The sequence below is a fragment of the Zootoca vivipara genome, chromosome 6 (assembly GCF_965207765.1).
Source record: "Zootoca vivipara chromosome 6, rZooViv2.hap1.1, whole genome shotgun sequence".
In the NCBI taxonomy this organism is placed as follows: domain Eukaryota; kingdom Metazoa; phylum Chordata; class Lepidosauria; order Squamata; family Lacertidae; genus Zootoca; species Zootoca vivipara.
In genome coordinates this window covers 51339225-51360784 of record NC_142589.1, presented here as the reverse complement: position 1 = coordinate 51360784, position 21560 = coordinate 51339225, and the positions used below count along the sequence as shown (strand labels likewise).

At 48.7% G+C, this 21560-nt stretch overlaps 2 protein-coding genes across 4 annotated transcripts in view; one reads left to right on the top strand and one right to left on the bottom strand.

Annotated features, from left to right (window-relative positions):
• Positions 1–13672, top strand: part of WDR59 (WD repeat domain 59) — a 46306-nt gene extending 32634 nt beyond the window's left edge. For 2 of the 3 annotated variants that reach the window (XM_035118626.3, XM_088672129.1), the window contains 8 exons: positions 6394–6530; positions 7516–7597; positions 7946–8058; positions 9268–9406; positions 9505–9577; positions 10076–10199; positions 11685–11827; positions 12243–13672. In XM_035118626.3, coding sequence (XP_034974517.3) covers positions 6394–6530; positions 7516–7597; positions 7946–8058; positions 9268–9406; positions 9505–9577; positions 10076–10199; positions 11685–11827; positions 12243–12478 — 1047 coding nt within the window. In that variant the 3' untranslated portion in view covers positions 12479–13672. The remainder of the gene's footprint in view (positions 1–6393; positions 6531–7515; positions 7598–7945; positions 8059–9267; positions 9407–9504; positions 9578–10075; positions 10200–11684; positions 11828–12242) is intronic. The other variant, XM_088672130.1, reaches the window with a different exon arrangement.
• Positions 13673–16421: 2749 nt separating this feature from the next.
• LOC148685336 (uncharacterized) lies at positions 16422–21560 on the bottom strand. The gene is made up of 3 exons (XM_088672131.1): positions 21429–21560; positions 19138–19355; positions 16422–16559 (listed from the first exon to the last, which is right to left on the bottom strand). Exons 1-3 carry the CDS (start codon positions 21444–21446, stop codon positions 16448–16450), a joined length of 348 nt encoding a protein of 115 aa, XP_088528257.1. The 5' UTR covers positions 21447–21560; the 3' UTR covers positions 16422–16447.

Here is a 21560-nt window from a genome sequence, read left to right as displayed (position 1 = left end):
TGGGTGGGGAGCTTCCTTTTTCCTATGCAGTATGTGGTCTAGGCTGTAAAACAAGCTTCTTAAGAATATTGGCCTGGCAAGTCCAGAGCTGAGCTAATGGGGTGTTTAATAGGCCAAGCAATGAACTGGAGCAATCCCCTGGTTCAGATCTTGTTTGTGCCATGAACTCACTAGGAAAGCCTTAGGCGAGAGCGTGGCCGGCCTCTGGTCCACAAGACAAGGATAAAAACAGTACTGACCTACCTTTCGGGGTGGTTCCAAAATTATCATATGCTTGCATACGTGAAGCCCTTTGAACCCGTGACAGCAGTAATAGGAATGCCAGTTGTTCTGCTCACTCTTCATTGCTTTGATAATAGGTTTGTGAAAGATGCATGGGAAATGCCATGTGCAATCCGGAAGCGTGCAATCCGGAAGCGTGCAATCCATGTGGAATGCAATCCATGCGGCTGTTCAGATCTTTGGTCCTCTGAGGATGGGGCTTGGGTGCCCTCTAGATCCTTGCCCCTCCTTGGGATAGCAAATTCTGCAAAATAGGTGAGCTTCCCTAATTTACATAATTTCTACAGAGCATTTCATTCAGCTTGCCTGTGCCTGAAAAATGCTTTCCCTCTGTGTAACCATGGTTGGGGTGAAGAGCTGTAGGGTAAGTAAGTCTGAGGAGGGGGTGTTCTTTCCTGAACCCCCACCCCACTATGAAGTCCTTCATCCAAGCCACCATTGCCATCACGTGTGAGGAATGGGTCTTCCTTTGGGAAAGAAAGCAACTAAGCCTCTTGCAGTAGTATCAGTGCTGGAAGAAGTGGAACAATGTAATGCTGGAGCTGTGACATTGAAGAAGGAGATGGAATTGAGGACTCTTGTGTACAATTTGGAATCATCTGAGAGGGGAAAGTGACAATGCCTCCTGCAATACTTTCGAAAAAGGATGGAAATACAGGAAGTGGGGAAATCAAGTTTTTCTAAATGACAAAGATGGAAGCCCATGGCCACAGGAAATGGAATTGGAAGATACATCTTTTGGGGCTGTGAATTAATGTCTACATAATTTGTTGGAAATTCCTGATAATACACACAAGTGTAGCATAAGGCTGAGTCAGCAATTAGACGCGCCAGTAGGCCCATCAAGTCAAAGCAAGTATTTTGCCTTCCCAAGTCTCTGCTGCTAGTGCCATCCTTACCAGTACTTTAAGCAAGGTGGCAGCAGCCGAGTTGCAACCAACATTGGGGGGGTGACATCCTGCCAGGCCTCCTCTGGCCTCTCAAGATTGGGGGGGAGGGGTTGAGTTCCATCCCAGCAGACATTGGGGGGGGGAGCTGTAGAGGCCTCAGCCCCATAGAGTTGGCTAGCCTGGGCAGCAAGGACATTGAGGGACATAATTTTTAATCATTTATGAATATTGTCTTATTATATAAACACAGTGAAAAAACTAATGAGGAATAAAGAATAAGGACTGAATGTCTTTTTAAAGTCTGGAGGTAAAGTTGTGAGGTTGGACTGGAGGGAGATTAAGTCTTGCTTATAGTAACTGGCCAAACTTTGGAATTCTTTCGAATTCCAAATTTTGGAATTCTTGGATGGGAAGGAAAATGAATGAACCTGCGGTGCCTAGGTTTAATATCAGGAAAACAGCTAGCAGAGGAAGGAATAACTGGACATTACACTGGATTGAACACTGGATTATTATGAGGAATTTTTGTTGACACAACTGAAAGATGGATAGTTGGAAGTCACTTTTACACACACTCACTCACTCTGTTATTATTATCTCTCTTGTCAGCTTCTTTCTTTCTTCTTTCTTGTTTTGTTTCTGTTTTTATCGTATGCTGAAAAGTCTTAATAAAATTATATTTTTTAAAAAGGAATGGATCCCCCTACTAGTCTCTCCTTCCACATCAGGCTTTGGTGGTGGTAGCAGAGAGCTGGCAGGAGGAGAGTCTTTTCTTGCCCAGGGCCAGTTCTGCTGAGACTGTCTTGTGCTCTGGCTGATGGTGGTAGAGATAAGCACCTGCAGGCGCAACCTTTTGATATCAGCCCCGGGGTGGGGGGGCGTTAAGGGAAGTAGTGTGGTATCCCACCCCCTTCCCCAATCACACATTGCATGCATCCAGAGCACATTCATAGTACAAGGTTAGCATGATTCAATATCTTCATCTGCATCAGTGATGGGGAGCCTTTGGCCCTCTAGATGTTGTTGCACTCCAGTTCCCATCAGCCCCAGCCAGCATGGTCAGTGGTTGGGAATGGTGGAAATTGTAGTTCAGCAACTTAGGTCCATAGATTCCCTGGCCCTGACCTATGTGTCTGAAACTTGAGATGCAGCCTGAGATACCTGATGTGGTATTGTCTTTTTCACCACTTAATTATTGCTGAATGTGTGTACTAGGTAGCTCCAGGTTCCAGCTCTGCCATGGAGCAAAATGTGCACCAGGTGCAGGGGCGTAGCCAGGATGAAAATTAGGGGGGGCAACGGGCAGGGCCAAGGGGAGGGGGAGGGGCCACAGTGGGGCAAGGAAAGCTCCCTTCTCCCTGGCTGGCTGTGGGGCGGGTGGAGGGAAAGCCCCAGAGCCGCGCAAAGTGGTTGCCTGGCTTTCTCTCCGCCCGCCCCACAGCCAGCCAGGGAAAAGTGAGACGGCACCGGGTGGGCAGCGGGGCAGGCTGGCCAGCGGCCCTGCTTCTAGGGGGGGGGCAACTGCCCCCTGCCTACGGCCATGACCAGGTGGCAATTTGTGCACCTTATTTTTAAGAAGTGATGAGAACTCCTAATCAGTGATGCTGCTAAGGTATTTGCATGGCAGTGGTGGAGTCATGAAGCTCCATTGCATTGTGCTGAGGGAGAAGAAAACAAAAAAAATTTGTGCGCACACACAGCTTCTAAGCAGCAGATCAGGGCAAATGGTATCTGTATTCCTAGCAGCCAAAATGCATAACCAACCAGCCATCCTGATTGATGGCTGTGTCTCGTGTCTCTTGTTTGCTGACTGTAGGTGATCAGGGCTTGGCTTTGGATACTGGAACGGAGAAAGCAGAGTATTGTGGGACCTCAGTCGCTTAACTGACTCTGCCCTCCCTTCGCAGACCAGTTTGATTTAGGGGTGAGCTAACATTATTTGACATAACATGGGTGCAGTGCAGATTCTTAGTGAAAAGTTTCTTTTGAATTCCTGCCACCTTGACATATCAGCTGAGGCTTCATCCATCTAATATGCTGCTAAAGGGAAGTGTACACAAGTCACCAGAGGGTGGAAGGATTTCATAGCCCCACCCCCTGCTGATTGTGCAAATATCCCAGTGGTTGCTACAAAGTGGTCGGTGGCTTATTCTTGGGCTTGCTTCATGTCTATATATCCATAACCAGTTGCCATGGCCCCTCTCTCCCTTCCCATGTGCTGGTGCAGACCATCAACTAGTTGTGAGCTCGTTGAGTGCAGTTGCCGCTTCCTTCCCCATCCTATGACATCCCTCTTCCTGATGCTTAAAAGTTGAGGAGGTTGCTTGGCCTGTTCATTCCCTCTGTGGCTCTTTTGTTCTGTCAAGTCACTGAGTGTGTATCTGGGCCAAGCCTTGGCCAAGCCCCAGTGCCCTCCAGGTGTTTTGAACTGCAATTCCCATCAGTATGTGTTGGTCAGGGCTGAAGGAAGTTGCAGTCCAAAACACCTGGAGGGCTTGGCAAATGCTGATCTGGATTCCATTTGATTGCATTGCAGTTCATAATGAAATTGTCCTTTTTATGTACACGACTTAAGAAACTTGTACGTAGGTGTAAGCAGCCTGTCTTTAGGCCTCAGGGCAGCTGGCCACAGCATAGTAGCCTCCAAGCAATGTTGAAAATGGTGTGTGGGATTATGAAGATGAATCCTTCATAATATGATCTGTAATCAGCATACCTGGAACAGCAACAAAGCCTTCTTAGCTGTTGAATGTTTGAACCATCACAAAATCAGGAAGGACCATGTTATGGTAGGATCTCAAAGGATCTCCTGGTTTTGGTGCAAGGTAGCCTAGCTGACCCCAATCTAATCCTCCTTACATTTTGAGAAATTGAGTCCAGCAGTAGCTTGAAGGGGATGATTTTGAGTGGGAAAGTGGTACAGGGAAATCCCCTCCCCTTCCCCCCCCCCCCGGTGGTGATGATCCAGACCAGGACACTTGCAGCTGTTGTAGTTAGTCATTAGCATGTTGTTCAAGAAAGTTCTGAAACTCACATCTAGTTTGACCCTCATATTAAGCATACATTTTTCCTATCCCTTATGTCTGTGGAGAAATCGTGCCCTGTGGAATCTCTGACACCCAAGTACAAGAGAAGGGGACAGGCAGACTTCAGAATAAAATGACTGAAAACAACCAGTCTTTATGTGTGAAATTTGCCTAGTTTGGAATAAGTTGCAGAGAACCCTGCTTTTCTTTCTCTCTAGCGTAGAGTACACACAGGCCTTTGTGTTTGCCTCTGCCTGAGCAAAGTGGCCTGGGGGACTCCCTGTTCAGCATGATCTCCAAGTCTCTCATTCCCAGTTTGTGCTAATCCTCAATTTTTGTCTCCAAAGTGTATGTGTGGAATTGCAGGCTGTATAGTCTGCATGAGAAAGGACTTCTTGTGGGTGATTAAAAATCTCTCCTTGCTCCCCACGAGGCCCCAGTATGACTTTGCATGACTTTCCCCCTCTGAGATCATAGAGCCCCCTGGACCTCTGGCTGCTCAGGGTGGGAAGCTTTCTTTGCAGATGTGTTGCTGTGCCAGTGCAGAGTTTGTCTCTTGAGTGTTCACTTTCTCAGGGTCATGGTCTCTTCTTCAGGCTTCAAATCCCAGATGTTCTTCTAACTCACTTCTGATCAGATATTGAGTGCTTTTTAAATAGCTGGCGAGAGGTGCATGAACCATAACTGGCTTTGTGCATTACTCTGTGCACCTACCCACCTCCCTTCCTACACATTTCCCCCATTATTTTCTGCTCTGACAAACAGCCTTGAATGTTAATGGTTCGTGCAAATAGGGGAACTTCAAGGGAATTGCACTTTTGTGTATTTGCACGTATTATTGCAACTGCAACAGGGACTTGCACAGGAGGAGGGGTGGGAGGCAGGAATTCCCTCTGTTAGGTAGAGGTCTTGTGTTGTTTTATTCTGCGAGAGATGCACCAGGTCCCCACCTTGGATGTTAATGGCTTGATCACATGGAGTAAGCACAGCTTGGTCAGTCTTGCCTGGGCCTTTTCAGCCAAAGTCCCCCTGAGAATGATCTTGAATTGGGAATGGGATCCATGCATACCCCTATAAGGCATTTATTGATAACATCTTGCAGATTAGTTACCAGCTGCTCTAGCACCATTGACGCATATAAACTGGTGTACACGAGACTCGGAGACCCAGAGAAGCCTCCAGCTCTTGTGGATGCAGTGAAAGCCCAATGACCTGCATGGCTGCTGGCACCTCATGGCTTCCATCTTTCCCGACTCTGCATGTGTCTCCCTTCCCCTTCACCCAGTGGGCAGCTAGAAGCAAATCTAAGAACTAAATGGGAAAACATGGCCAAAGGAATGAGTGAAATCATGGGCTTGGGCCAGTCTTCGCGTCTGTAAGCACAGGGCACGGCTAGTTTGCTTGCAGCCCATGCTCTTGTTTTGAAAGTGGACGTTGCCTGTCCTCCTGGTACAGCGTTTCCTGCTGTGTGGCCTCTGCCAAGCTCATTCCCTCTCGCTGATTTGGACTCCAGCTCTCACAGCTGTGTTGGGAGCTGTATTTCTGGAGGGCACCAGATTGGCAAAGGCTGCTTTCATGCCAGGCTGGCCATGCACCAGTACACTCTGTGTGCTCGTGTGGCCACAACCACTTGGATACTAGGAAGGTCTCCCTTTTCAAATCTTTCTTGCTTCAGTCTCCATATGCCACATGGAACATACCTTCTACAGTCAGATTGGTGGCTGGGATTATGCCTTTTCCACCAAGGTTATGCAAGGATTAGCTTACTTCCGTGGTAGAGCATCTGCTTTGCCTGCAAAAGTTCCCAGATTCAATCCCTAGCATCTCCTGGTAGGGCTGGAGGAGTTCTCTATCTGAAACCCAGGAGAGCTTCTGCCTGGTCACATTAGCCAGATCAATGGAATTCCTGCCTCTGCATAAGGCAGCTTCCTATGATCCTGCTTTAGCTGCCTCTTCCCTAGGCTTTGCCCACTGAACCAGACAGACCTTCCTTCCTTCTGTTCTTGCTGCTGTCTTGACTGCCTTTTATAGAGTCTCCCTGTGTATTAGCTGCTCCTGTTTGCTTGGTTGGTCCTAAGGCAGAGCTTCCAGGGCCGCGGGCTGAATGTTCTCCTCCCAAAGCTTCCCTGCTTGCCCTCAGTCTGCAGTCTCTCTCACTCATCACTGCCTCTAAAATGCTGCTCTGTCTACTGCAGAAATCCAGGAGATGGAAGAGCAGCAAGCGAGAGGGGACGGATGCTGCCAACCGGCCCATCAAAGCTGCCGGGAAAGTGATCATTCAGGATGTCTCTTGTCTACTTCCTGTCCACAAATTGCTAGGGGAGATGTACATGTGAGTACCTTGACCACATGTGCAAAAAACTCTGTGGCAATTCAGTCTTGGGTACTGTTCTGGGGGGCAGGTTAAGAACTCAGCCCATGATCCTTGTTTTGTATTCTGCACTTTCTGTTGCAGGCCTTTACCCTATCAGAACAGAAGGTCTGTCCCTGGGCTGCCTACAATCCTAAATGCCTTCCTCCACCCCCACCCCCACCTTTTGAGGGCATGCAAATAGCCACTTGCCTGGTTGTCTGTGGTGAGCTAGGTTCCCCCCAGCTGACCAGGCAAATCCACATTCTCTTTTTTAGCCTTAAAGATCTCCTGGCTGTGATTCAGGCTTCTCTTCCTGGAAGGGGGAAAGATGGAACCCTGAACCCACTTCCAGAGCTCAGTCTTTCATTCAAGGAATGTTGTGTTCTGGAGACTGGAATTCACTCCTTCCAGCCTAGATCTTAGAGCCTAGTGACTGCTTTGCGCACTGCTGTTTCCAAGCTACAGAATGGCAACAGAGAGCTGAGGTGCCTTGAGTGCTATGTCTCCACCTGTCCTGGCAGAAAAAGAAGGGAGATTCAGTAACTAGCCACTGCCCAAGTGGTCTGCCAACAGTCATCACTCCCAGTCTCAACAGAAGAGGAAGGGAAGCTGCAGAGCTGGCCTCAAGTGTTTTTGTCTGGTTGGAATCTGTCTTTGAATTGTTAAAATGCCTCTTGCTTGTTGGGTGGTGGTGGTGGGCTTCAGAAGCTTCTGTCTTTTGCATGGTTGGAATATAGACTACAGCACACAGGTAAAAGCTCCACCCATCGCTCTTCCCATCTTTGTCTCTGGCCTTACCCACCAGCAGCCTTCAATTCCAGTAAGATTGCCTGTGAGGGAATTCAATTCTCTGGCTGAAAAGGGTTCCCCACTCCTGCTTTACATGAAATATGGAGAATCAGGCCAAGCCTTTGAGAATGATGCCCCCCCCCCTTGTGCATCACCTGCTGTTCTTGTCCTTCAGACTGAACGTGACTGACATCCAGGAGACCTGTCAGAAGAACGCTGCCTCTGCTCTGACTGTGGGACGCAAGGATCTCTTGCAGGTACTCTTACTAGCCCAGCAAGGCATCTCCCATCACTTTGCAATACTGTCTGGGGAGCATCTTGACTTCAGGAGCAGCAGAGAGTGGGCCCAAGGGCCGAGCCCCTCCAGCCTTTCCAGCCTGAGCTTTTTACTCTCTTCTTTGTTGCTCAGCTACTCCCCCATCCCTGTTCTAGTGACCCCCTCTCTTCTATAGGTGGAATTACACCATCCATGCAACATGGGGCTATGGCTTTCAGCAGGAACTGGGAGGTTCTTTGTTCCCTACAGTGTTACTGCTTACTTTGTGGGCTGCACAGCATGGGCATCTATGTGTGTGTGTGCCCATCATCTGCTTCTTCTCTTCCAGGTCTGGTCACTGGCCACAGTAGCAACTGATCTCTGCCTTGGCCCAAACTCCGACCCAGACTTGGAGACCCCCTGGGCCCAGCATCCGTTCGGCCGCCAGCTCCTGGATTCTCTGTAAGCAGCTGGAATAGGAATCGGGAGGGTGGGGGGAGAAGCGAGGACCTGAAGGCTTAAACAAAACAGTGCCCTTTGTTTTCTTTCTATTTTTTTCTGGATGCCTCTTGGGTGTTGAGTGGTTGGTCACCTATAACTGTGTCAACAGTTTCTGCACTCCCACGGTTTGGGGAATCATTGAGGTCATCAGGAATCTGCTTTGGCTACTGCTCCCTCAGCCCTAGCTAACATGTGCTGTTGGCAGCCAGTCCCATAAGTATTCTGTTGTGGTGTAAATAAATCCTATCATTGGTCTGCCCTGAATATTTTTCCAGTTGGTTTCATTGGATGTCTCTCGGTTCTCCTATTATTACAGAGGGAGGGAGAGAGAGTTATTTTGCTATGCCATGCAACACTTCATTATCCTCTGTCATAGCTGGGTGCGGATTCTGTGGTCTGCCAGATGCAGGGAGACTCCAGTTCCCATCACCCATGATCATTGGCCATGCTGGCTGGGGCTGATGGGAGTTGTAGTCCAACAACTTCGGGAGGGCCACAGGTTCACAAGTCCTTCATCTGTGGTGTCCCTTGTCAGTCATATTTTGTTCTCAATTAAAAGTACCCACTCACAAAAAATTGTTTAGCTTTTTGTTATTGCTGAAGCACCGGTGTGTTCATTTTCAAATTGTAGATCATCCAGGATCTCATTGGATGGTGCTTATGTTCCCCAAGGCTACCCAGCCCATCCTTTGCAAATATGAAGACTTATAAAACCATAGAGACTTGAGGGGAAAAACGTGTCTCTCTGTCAGGCAGTGTTTGTGGGGGGCTTTGTCTTTGTTTTAGTCCAAGCTTTGTATACTTTGCAAAGTGAATCTGAAACCAGGCACAAAAATTCAGCATCCTGTTCTCTCACCTTTTCCTTTGCAAATGAAAGCAAAAACAAGTGCAGACCCCCTTTTTTTTGCTATGAAGAAAATCCCAAGAAACATTGGGAAGTATGAAGAATGTGAAATCCCCAACCTGCTGGTGGTAATGCTAAGCAGGAATTCTGCTTTGGAGCATTTCTTTGCCTCCTCTTTGGTTTTGTTGAGAGATATTTTCCTCTAAGATGTTGGGTTGCCAAATTTGAATTATTTTTTCTTTGGGAGCAGGTGCCCCCCATCTCTTTGAGCCTTTGTGTGAGTGGCCGTTGGTCTACCCAGTCTTCTCTTTCCCTCTCCTTCCTAGGGTGGCCCACTATTGCCAGCTCCATGACGTACAGACTCTAGCCATGCTGTGCAGTGTCTTTGAAGCCCAGTCCAGGCCACAGGGAGCCCTGATTCCTGTGGGATTCTTTCCTCAACGCTCCTCCAACCACAGCCGATATGTACGGGTAGACTCTTCCTCTAACTTCTTTCCCCAAAAGGACCAGTCAAGGTTGGTTCTTCTGGTGATGCAACTTCCCTCTTGTCTCTCTCCCAACAGCCCAGCTTTACCTCCTCTGGCTCCTGTTCCAGCATGTCAGACCCTGGGCTCAGCACCAGCAGCTGGAACATAGGTGAGTGCACTGCTGTCGGCTCTGAAATATCCAGTAGGAAGAGATTTTGGCATTTTGGAAGGTCACCTCCCAGCCCTCTTTGTTCAGATAAGAAAGCCTAGGTTTTTATATCTGGGTCGTTTCCTTTGTACTTTGGGGACTTAATAATTGTGAGCCACTTTGAGAACCCAGATGGCATTACAAATGGGATTTTAAAATAAAAAATAAATTTGGGTTGTCGCTTTGCACTTGGCAAATCTGCTTGCAAAAGGGCAATTGAACACAATTGTGAAAAGCACTTTCCATTGACTACCCAAGCCCAGCTCTTCGGTGACTTGGCCTCAATTCACAATTAGAGGCAGTGACTGGCCCAAAGCGACCTGGTGAGCTTCATGGCTGCATGGGGATTGAACCCTGGTCTCCTAGGTCTTAGTCCAAAACTCCATCTCCACCAGCACACCCCTCTGTGAGCTGCCACCATCTTGTAAGGTCTTCTGTCCACCCTTTGACCTCTTGCAGCCAGCAAAGAATTGGACCACATACCAGCCTGGGGCGAGTCTTCACCTGATGACTTCCGCTTTGGGAACTTGGCATTCGCTGACCACCGGGATCGGGAGAAGGATCAGCATGACAAGAACAAAAGGTACAGAAGGGTGATCAGGCGTGGGAGGGAGGGAGGCAGAAAATTTTCTGGTGTCCTTGGTTGAATGTGTTGCCACAAGGGAGGTGAACTGAGCTTCAAATCAACTCCATTCCCATTGGCTCTGCATTCCCATTTTTTTGAGCATTTCCTGTTCCCTCCTAGAGTGCAATTAGGCTGAGGCAGGGGTGGGAAGTGGGGAACCTTTGCAACTCCAGGCTAGCTCTTGGTTTAACTGGGGAGTGCAGCTGAGCCAGCAGGTCGTTTTGGTCTGCCAGGGAGCTAGAATATCAACACACACATTTATTTTTGAGGTCCTCATGTTTTCATTTCTTTTTAAGTCTTCCATGCCAATCTCCCACAAACAATATTATTCAAGTTTTAAGTTATCCTTCCTCAAGCTGCACCCCAGGCAGCACTTGGAGAGCATGAACTTGGGCATGGGTGTAGCCATGATTGTTGGGGGGGGGCAGGCTTTTGTTAGGGAAGCAGAACCTCAGATTTTGATTGATTGGGGGGACGGACAGCTGCCTCCCTGGCTCCCCCCTGGCTACACCCATGAGCTTAGGAAAGGCTGTTTTAAATGCTGATATGTTTGTGCACAGTTTTCTCTTTGGAGGGATCTTGCCAAACCCGAGGAGGAAAAACCCTGGTGCTCTCCTTCACACTGATACAGCTGGTGGCCAACACTGTGCTCCTTGAATGCTGTGTCTATTACATTATTCAGCTGTACAGTTTTATATTTTTGCAAACTATTGCCAAGATAGAAGTTTCTCTCTACATTACACAAACATGCGTGCTCAATCTCCTCCGCCTCTTCCCAATTTTAGAAAGTTTAATTCTTTGTGAAAGTGCTAGAATCTGAGCCACTTTTCTTAACTGTTTGACCTTCAGAGGCACATATAGTGGAACCTCGGGTTTTGAGCATCTCGGAAGCTGAACAATTCGGAAGCCGAACAATTTGGAACCCGAATGCCGAAAACCCAGAAGTAATTGCTTCCGTTTTTGAACGTGTCTCAGAAGTTGAATGGCTTCCAAGGCGCGTTTCTCCATTTTTTTCAATTGATTTTGCCAACTATCCATTGATCCTTGGTTTTTGAATGTTTTGGGAGTTGAACGGTCTTCCGGAATGGATTACGTTCGAAAACCGAGGTTCCACTGTACTACGATAATTCTGCGTACTACAATCATACAAAACTGAGAAGAATAAAAAGCAGCAGCATGAAGCAAAGCCCATCTAGGTAACTTGGAACATGCAGGAAAAACCTACATAAACACAAAACAAAATCAGATAGGTCCCTGCCCCTAAGAGCACACAATCTGAATTTTATTTGGAGGGTGGGGAGGGACAAAGGAAGAGAGGTGCAGAGGTGGTATCATGCAGTGACTGTGAGTGAATTCCAGCCTTTGCTAGCCTGGGACAAAGGCACTTAGGTGCCCTTTGGCTTCATTGTATGTGGAGATGAGGACTCTGGGATCTTTCTCCAGGCTTCTGGACCCAGCCAACACCCAGCAGTTTGATGACTTTAAGAAGTGCTACGGAGAAATCCTTTACCGCTGGGGCCTGCGAGAGAAGCGGGCGGAAGTTCTCAAGTTTGTCTCTTGCCCCCCTGACCCGCACAAGGGGATTGGTGAGTGGAAACCTCGATGGAGGAACTGTAGAACTCAGTGGAAAAGTAGATGCTGTGCCTGCAAGAAGGTCCTGGGTTTCCTTCCCACAGAAATTGTCCTTGGACTGGGTAGTTCAGGCCCCTCTCTTTCCTCTCTCCCTCCTACAAAATTGATTCATGGGAGCAGAGAGTCTTTCTACTTTGGTTAGTGGGATATTTGCTGGAGGGGACTTTTTAGCTTCTTCTGTTGAGATGCCCTCTGGCAGAATAAAAAGAAGGCAAAACCAAAGAGCCCACAGTGGTGGTGTTAGTAACATGCTGGCTTCCAGATCCTACCTTTCCGATATGCCAGCCTTTCCCTTGCGGATGCAGCCTTACTTGCAAGAGCCCCTCCAATAACTTCTCCACTGCTTCTCCTTTCTTTCTCTCCTTGCAGAGTTTGGGGTCTACTGCAGCCACTGCCGCAGCGAAGTGCGTGGCGTTCAGTGTGCCCTCTGCAAGGGCTTTGCGTTCCAGTGTGCCATCTGCCACGTGGCAGTGCGAGGCTCTTCCAACTTCTGCCTGACCTGCGGGCACGGAGGACACACCAGCCACATGATGGAGTGGTTCCGCACTCAGGAAGTGTGTCCCACAGGCTGTGGGTGCCACTGCTTGCTGGAGAGCACTTTCTGACCAAGCGTCGTTGGAGCCTGAATTTGGCCACGTGTGGTCTCCGTTGGGGCCACTCTTGGGAAGCAGAGAGGCTGCTGTCTTCCCATGTTGCTTTCAGGAGCGGTGGCCAGTTGTCTTAGTTGCTGATGGGTTGATGCAGCACTCTGCCAGCAGACGTTTGGGTGGGATGGCTTGTGGTCCATGAGCATCTCATAAGCTCCTGGGGGGCTTCGTGCTTCAGCAGAGTATCTTCCCTAAAGTGCTGAGAAAGAGTCTGTTATTTGCAAAAGACAATCACTGGAAAGGGATGGAGGGATTACAGGCCTTGCAGTCAGCCTGGAGATGAGGAACAAATCAAATGCATTTGGTGGATACTTGAGAAATTTCCAGCACACCAGGAACTGTGTTGTGATCTATTTTCCCCTGAACTACCATTCCTTGCCCTCATGAAGCTGCCTGTACTACACAAACAGAAGTATCAAAGTTAGCAGAGAGAGAAAGAGCTTTGTATACATACAAGGGGGAAGATGCACAAACTTTGACAGGCTGGGTTGGCTGAAGGGTCTCTTGTGCACAGAGTGCAGCGGAATCATTTCTGTGAGCATCGAACAGAAAGCTCTGAACTGGGTTTCTTCTCTCTCTCCGTCTGAGAATTGGGCATGGCTTCATTTCCAGAGATGGGTGGGCCAGTTTGATTTGTTTCCTTTCCCCTCCTTTTCGTTTTATAAAAGGCTGCTACTTTTGGGCCTACCTCAGTGACCTTTTTTCTTGGCTTGTACCTCTTGCACTCCTCTGAGGACCTGCCACCCATTGCAAGACTGGAGTCAACGGCCTGCCAGTTCTGGTGGTGGATTCTGTAAGGCCAAGAGGGTCTAAGAACAGCTGCAAGGAGCAGCACCAGCCATCAACTTTGCAGTAGTGATTTCAGGACTCAAGGATCAGTATTTTTTCTTGCCAAAATGCATTCCGGCCCAAGGGAAGGGCGAAGAAAGAGGCTCCCCTCCAGCCAGCAGGTGCCCAGATTCCTTGGCGGATGGAAATGGGAGCCTGAGTGGAGTTCTTCTGTCTGGGGCTTGGACTGCCAGGCTAGCTGAGCCCACTTAGTGTATGGGCACTGCCTACATGGTTCTTTTCCAGCCTTGTAGTTAAGGAAGTGTATTTGTGTATATTCTGTAATAAAATGAGAACATTTTATAAAGCTGTCTTGCTCTGTCACCACTGCTTGCAAGTCGTCATTTTGCACTCGGTGAACGCTCATATTTCTGCTTTGTGGTGGATTTCTCTGTGCTGCCTTTATTATTGAACTGCCAAATGTGTGGCATTGTGCTAAAAAAGTATTGTAAATTAGGCTGAGGAGGGCAACTTGCCCATGGCAGGCCTGATGTTCTTGTTAGGCGCTTGTGACATCATCATGGCAGCTTAACCAAGATTGTGGAAGACTTTTAGACAAGAGCCAGTAACAGCTAGTTTCAGTTTACAGGTGCTCTCTGCCTTTTACATTCCTATGCATGGCTCAATTCACACAAAACATGAAGCCAAACTACCGCTTAGCATGAACACATGAGCGTGCCAGCTCCTTTGCTCCTCCAATCCTGCTGTAAGCTAAGCCACAGTTTGGCTTTCTTCGTCATTTGAACCTGAGCTTGTGGTTTCGTCTCCAGACAAACTAATCAAGGTTTGTTCCTAGGTTTACAGGTCATGGTTTGTCTAGAGAAGACAAATCATGACGCCTGTTTTCAGATCACATGCAAAGCCAAAGCAGCTTACAGCAGCAGGACCAGCAGCAAAGGCCATATGATCCTGTGTTTGTGTGTGAAGCTATGGTTTGGCTTCGAGTTATTTGCAGACTGGATCTGTGCGTGTCCGTTCCTGCTCCCAAATTGACAGTTACTATTTTTGTGTGTGGGTAAGTATATTTCCTGTGACTTGGCATCACCTCGGGAGGGAGCCTAAAAATGGGATCTGTTTAAAAACCCAGAGTTTGGTGTTTGCATTTTTAACCTCATTTGTCTTATTTGTGCAGCTCAGTCTTCTCCTGGGCTGTACCTTCTCCTCTTGCAGTGTGTCCCTTTCCCCCTCTTCCCTTAAGTGCTGACTCTAGTTTGGCTGCATGCTCTCTCTTGGCTGTCCTCATGTAGGGAGCTGCGCTGTCGGTGGTGCCAGATACTGAACCTCGCAGGACATTCTGTGGAGGCATTTGTGCTGCCTGTGCAGGGCCTCATGCCTCCAGGCCTCATCCAAAGAGACAGTGTGTCACTGCTTTGCCCTCTTTTTGGACAAGACCCAGAAGAGTGTGTTGCACGTCTTTCTCACTTCTTTGAAACCCCCAACACAACTCAAAGAGGAGCAGGGATCTCTGTACCTTCTGTGTGTGCTACTGGGCTTTGCATCAAATGTCAGCTGTTCCTGTCACCACCAGGTGGCAGCAGCAAATCACCCAAGAAGAAATACTTGCTCCCCAATTGCTGCTGGTCTGTGGGCAACTGGATCTCGGTCACACTTGTCGTTCCAAGTGAGGGAGTATTGCTGATACCTGGTGTGTGTCCGGAGAAGATGGGATTGCAGATCTGGCTGCTCTGCTCCAAGAATGGCACACACTTAAAAGAAAAATGTTGGGTTTCCCCAGGTTTTTCGCACTGGCCAAGAGGCAGGAATGCCAGGGTGCTCCAGTAAGCAGGCAACTGGAGATGCCATGGGGATTTGGGTTACGTTCCTTGCTCGTCTCCATGTATCTAACGGTCTGGAAAAGGGGCTCAGCTGAAGGGATCTCTCTGCAGTGTGCATTTGTGAGTGCTCGTGTCACAGAGGCATCAACAGGTGCTTGACAAGGGTGATGAGGGAGGCTGATGCTCAGGGATGATTAATGTGGACCCGGCTGAGTGAGAGCAACAGGAAGGATAGTTGAAACAAAATAAAAAAATTCCTTCCAGCAGCACCTTAAAGACCAACTAAGTTTTTATTTTTGTATGAGCTTTCATGTGCACGCACACTTCTTCAGATACACTGAAGGATAGTTGACATTGATTCCTGCATTGCAGGATGGCCCTTTGGGTCCCTTCCCAAGCCCACAGTTTGATGATTCTATGACCTAGAATCTCTAAGCAAGCAAGGCATTTTGTCTCGCTAGTGATTCTGGAAGTATCTTCAGCCTCTGCGCCCAGGACTCACATGCCCCTTGCCCCAAATCTGAGCTGTAGTAACTCAGATATTGGTTTGCACCCCCTGGGGCTGATGGGACTTGTAGTCCAAAGCATCCAGAGGGCAGCAGGTTGGTGAATGCCGGCCTTGCATAATTGCATGACATCCCCACCTATATTGCCAACTGAAGACTATTCTCCCACCAGCACCGGAACACATTTTGTATTGGGGAACCAGAAAACATGCCTTCTGTTTTGCAGTGTCTTAGCTGCTCCTGCTATAAGGTAATGCACCAATCTGCCTGGCTGGGAGGGTCAGTTTTATGACATTGGGGAAAACATGGTTAGGTGTTCATATTTGAGTGGTGAAGAGATTGAGGATAGATGGGCAGGACCCGTCACCCCTTTCTGCCCCCCAAAACATGTGTCACCCACAGTGGCTCCTGGCACAGAACAACACATTCACTTAGAGCAGCTGTTAGAGACTCAACCTTTATTTCCTGCTTCTGCATGGGTAAATTTATTTACCCCATTTCTTTCATTACATGGGAAATGCTTGGGGGGGTTAACCTTCCTTTTCTTGCTGGCTGCAGCAGTAGCTGCACGTTCTTCTTGCTGAACACTACAGCCCTCCTGCCCACACTACATACAAGGCAGGGCGTGTGGGGTTTGCATTGCAGGGTCACAGCCAGGGTATTGCAAGTACCACAGGACTTCCTGTTTGTTTGCTGTCCTGAATGTAACCTCACCAATATTATTTTTTTGGGGAGGGGGGAAGTGGAGGGAGGTAATGCAGGCAGAAGGATGTCAAGGTCATTCTCTTGCAGGTCGGCCTCTGGGTTGTCTTGGCTCTTCACCCGACACAGGGTGGACCAGAATTGCGTCTTGAATGGAAGCAGGACAGGCAGTGCTGGTCTGAAGTCCGGGACTGCTGTGATTCCATGGAAGAGCTGCTTGAACGGCTCCTGGAAGGCAACCAAGGCAGTTGGGTTGGAAGCCTGCAGGCACAGCTGGGCAAACTAGCGTGGGATTCCTGGGCATCAAGTGCAATAAGACATTGTCCTTTCCACCAGATACTTGATGCTATCTTTGGGAAAGGAGACTTGGGCATGCTATTTAATGACCCCTAAGTGGTGGCCAGGCTTGCCTCTTTTTCTCACGGAAGCACTGAGGAATTTGTAGCCCTGTAGATGTTGCTGAACTCCAACTCCCATCAGCCTGGCCAGCAGTCGGGGATGATGGGAGTTGCTGTCCCACAATATCTGGAAGGCCACGCAGCCATTGCACCACCATCTTCCCCCCATTTTTCCAAGCTGTTATCTTAAAAGGTGGAGGTATGCATCTCATCCAGTCAAGCCATCTAAGGCAGGGGCCATGTTGTGGGACTTCAAATCCCATCAGCTGCAGCTAGTGTGGTCAGGGATGATGGCAGTTGTAGTCCAAAAAAAACTTGGAAGGCCCCCAGTTCCCCATCTCTAGGCTGAGGCTACTATTCCTTTACAGCAGCTGAACCATAGGCACAACTCCAGCAATTGCCACATTTCTCCTCATCACCACTCCATACCGGAATGAGCCAAATCACTTCAAAGAGGCAGGAGAGCTCTGCCATTAGAGACTGGCAGCTTCAGATGTGAGTGGATGCATCTAGTTTAATTTATTGCAGCCAGTATTTCAACTACAGGCGTGGGAGAGCTGTTGCACCCATTGTTTTGTTGTTTGATAAATAAAACAACCGCCTTTTCCCCATAAAGGTGAACTCAAAGCAACAAGGACCTGAGAGACCAGGGTTCAAATCCTTGCTTGGCCACAAAGCCCACTGGGTGCCCTCGGGGCAGTCCTGCCTCTCAGCCTAAACTACCTCACAGGGCAGTTGTGAGGAGAAAATGGAGAAGAAAAGTAAGTATACCCCTTTGAGCCTTTAGGAGGAAACAGTAGGATATAAATGCAAATAAACAAATAAAATACAGAAGCAAACCTTGAAAAACAAGTGTAAAAACAACATAAAATGCACACCAGTAGCTCGTTCTCTCTCTCCCCCCCCCCCCACAGAGTGAGTAGTTTTCCTAGCATTTTAAGGAGTTGTCCAAGCATTTAAGCAGTTTCTCCCCTATATGGATACTTCAATGTCCCCTATAATGAGCTCCCTGGCTGAACTTAATTCCAAACACCACCTTTCTTTTTCTTTTTGTTGCTTCTTTCTGTCTTCTGTGCTGTGAGATGTCTTCAGTCACTGCTATCAGGTTGGTTTCTTCAGCAGTTTATGAAATGGCTCCATGCTAGGGCTGAAGAAGCCTAGGCCTGCTGCAGATTTTTTTTCCTGGATCTGGGGGGTTGGGGGGTTGGAGGGTAGGGAGTTTGGGGGCTGGACTGAACTGAATCAGAAAGTGCGCAGTTATGGCAGTCTGTTGGTGCCACCCAGCTCCATTTCCCCATTCAGATTCCAGGCCAAGAGCTGAATGGGGGCCAATAAGCTGAAGGTGTATTTTAAGATGGAAAACTAGACCACCCGGTGGGCCCCTCAGACAGAGCAGTGGGTCCCAAAGTGGGCGGTGCTCCCCCTTGTGGGGGGTGCAGGGATTACCTAGGAGGACCCTAAGAGGCAGGGGTGTGGTGGAGGTGTACATTGATCATGGCATCAAGTTCATTAGTTTGGCGACTTAATGACAATTAAACAGTTTTAATTTGATTTTGAATAAATATGCAAGTAATTGTAGGTTGTGCAAACTGCTCTTCTGAACAAGGGTTTTCATAGGGTAGGGCCACCCAAACATTGTGGGAGTCACTGAGATAGAGGATACCTTCAAACAGAGGGCTATCATTCGTAAAGTGCAACACACAGCCACCCTAGGAAAATATGGTTTTTTCCCCTCTATGAGATTCTCAGCCCCCTTTCCCAGCTCTAGAGTAGCTGCTTACTCAGGACAGATCTAGAACCGAGATTGAACCTGGGTAGAACCTTTAAACAGCAGACTGCCTGGGATGTCGGAAGGTTACTACCTCCCCCCCCCCCCCCGCTATGAATGAATGAATCGGCTTTTCCAGCTGCTCCCTTGTAAGGAGTGAGGGAGAAAGAGCTTCATTTAGGAAGGCTGAGAGAAGGGACGGGACCAAGGCTGCTCCAATGCCTGCTGCCTTGAGGGTATGGGGTAGGACAGTTCCCCCCCCCAAGGGACTTCCCATTTCCCCCGGAATTATGCCATCTGACTTGGTGGCCTGTTCTCAATGGATTAATCAATTTAATTTGTACACCTTTTTCTCCAAGGAGCTCAAGGGGGCCTACATGGTTCTCTTCCCATTCAATCCCCCACAACAACCCTGTGAGGTGGGCAAGGCTGAGAGACAGTGACTGACACACACACCCAGGTCACCCAGTGAGCTTCATGACCGTGTGGGGATTCAAACCCTGGTCTCCCAGGTCCTCGCCTGACACTCTTCACCATTGGATCACACTGGTATTTCAGCCTACAGAGATTTTCCCATGCCCCAGTTCCCTAACGGGCTGTGGCAGCCATCTTTGTTTCCCCCCTGCCCCAGTTTGCTCACCTCTGTGCTTCAGGCAGTTTGTTCCCCTTGGCGTCCCGGAGATTCAGCTTCCTTAGGACGCGGATCAGCTTGCTGATCTGTCGCAGAGTCATTTCAGGGGCCTGGCATGCCAGCCGCTGCCGCTGGCTGATCAGGCAAGGCGGGTTGGCAAAGAGGGAGAAGTAGCTGTTTCGGCCCAGGAGCTGCACCGCTTGCTTGTTCCCATAGCAGGAGGCGTACTGAGGGGGCAAGGAGGGGAGAAAGGCAAAGCAGGTTAGCCCCAGTCGAGAGGCTGCCCCAGAAACACCATCAAAGCATTCCTGACATATGGCCCTCAAGCTTAAAGACCTCCAAAGATGGAGACCCCACCACACTTCTTGGCAGCAAATTCCACTGCCGAGCAGCTCTTACTGTCAGGAAGTTCTTCCTAATGTTTAGGTGGAATCTTCTTTCTTGTAGTTTGAATCCATTGCTCCATGTCCACTTCTTTGGAGCAGCAGAAAACAACCTTTCTCCCTCCTCTATATGACATCCTTTTATATATTTGAACATGGCTATCATATCACCCCTTAACCTTCTCTTCTCCAGGCTAAACATACCCAGCTCCCTAAGCCGTTCCTCATAAGGCATTGTTTCCAGGCCTTTGGCCATTTTGGTTGCCCTCCTCTGGACACGTTCCAGCTTGTCAGTATCCTTCTTGAACTGTGGTGCCCAGAACTGGACACAGTACTCCAGGTGAGGTCTGACCAGAGCAGAATAAAGGTAAAGGGACCCCTGACCGTTAGGTCCAGTCGTGACCGACTCTGGGGTTGCACGCTCATCTCGCATTATTGGCCGAGGGAGCCGGCGTATAGCTTCCAGGTCATGTGGCCAGCATGACAAAGCCGCTTCTGGCAAACCAGAGCAGCACATGGAAACGCCGTTTACCTTCCTGCTGTAGCGGTTCCTATTTATCTACTTGCATTTTGACGTGCTTTCGAACTGCTAGGTTGGCAGGAGCTGGGACCAAGCAACGGGAGCTCACCCCGTCACAGGAATTCGAACCGCTGACCTTCTGATCAGCAAGCCCTAGGCTCAGTGGTTTAACCACAGCGCCACCTGGGTCCCATTACAGAATACAGTGGTACTATTACTTCCCTTGATCTAGATGCTATACTCCTATTGATGCAGCCCAGAATTGCATTGGCTTTTTTAGCTGCTGCATCACACTGTTGACTCATGTCAAGTTTTGTTGACTCATGTCAAGTTTCAGCTAGAATCTTTTTGCAGTCTTCTCTGCCGGGTCCTGTTGGTTAGCATCCTTTACTTTCAGTATGGTGCTGGAGGAGACTCTTGAGAGTCCCATGGACTGCAAGAAGATCAAACCTATCCATTCTTAAGGAAATCAGCCCTGAGTGCTCACTGGAAGGACAGATCGTGAAGCTGAGGCTCCAATACTTTGGCCACCTCATGAGAAGAGAAGACTCCCTGGAAAAGACCCTGATGTTGGGAAAGATTGAGGGCACTAGGAAAAGGGGACAACAGAGGACGAGATGCTTGGACAGTGTTCTCGAAGCTACAAACATGAGTTTGACCGAACTGCGGGAGGCAGTGCAAGACAGGAGTGCCTGGCGTGCTATGGTTCATGGGGTCATGAAGAGTCAGACACGACTAAACGACTAAACAACAACAACAACTTTCAGTATTGCCGTACCATTTTAAGAACATCTTTAAAATGTGCTGGATGAGGCCAATGGCCCCTCTGGTCCAGCATCCTGTTGTTACAGCAGACAACCAGGTGCCTGTGGGAAATCTGCAAGAGCACAAGAGCCCTCTCTTCTCCTACGTTTCCAGCAACTGGTATTCAGAAGCATTGCTGCCTCCAGCTGTGCAGGCAGGGTGTGACTATCACGGCTAGCAGTCAATAGCCTTCTCCTCCATGAATTTATCTAATAATCTTTTAAAGCCATCTAGGTTGGTGGCCATCACTGCCTCCCGGGGGAGGCAGTGTAAGAGATGTCTTCAAATTGAGACACATTCCCACGGATGCCCTTCTCTCCTTATATAAAACATGCTGGTGATCAGTTTAGCTGTGGTTCTTGTACTGCAGGGGGTTGGACTAGATGAGCCTTGGGGTCCCTTCCAGCAGTACAATCCCGGGATTCTATGTACTAGCTGAGTTCTTTGATCATCTTGCACCTTAGCAACATTTTAGATTATAAGCAACGCTTATAGATTATCTAGCAACGCTTGCTGCAGATACCATTCTGGGGAGAAAGAGGGTCCACAAATGGAGTAAGTAAATCAATGGGCACGGCCGGATTGTTTCTTACCGGGACAAAAGTGGCCATATGTCTTCCGAAGCAGAAGAGGTGGTCCCAAGAGGTGTCTGTGAGGTTGATTAGCCGCTCAGCCCTTGAGAGACCCGTCACTCGCCAGCTTTATAGGGATGCACCAGTGCTGTG

What these genes read in the sequence shown, in the direction of transcription:
- LOC148685336 (XM_088672131.1), bottom strand. An exon ending in AAACTGCCTGAAGCACAGAG is followed by an intron (nt 16,560 to 19,137) that starts GTGAGCAAACTG and finishes GTTGCCTTCCAG; the next exon opens with GAGCCGTTCAAGCAGCTCTT.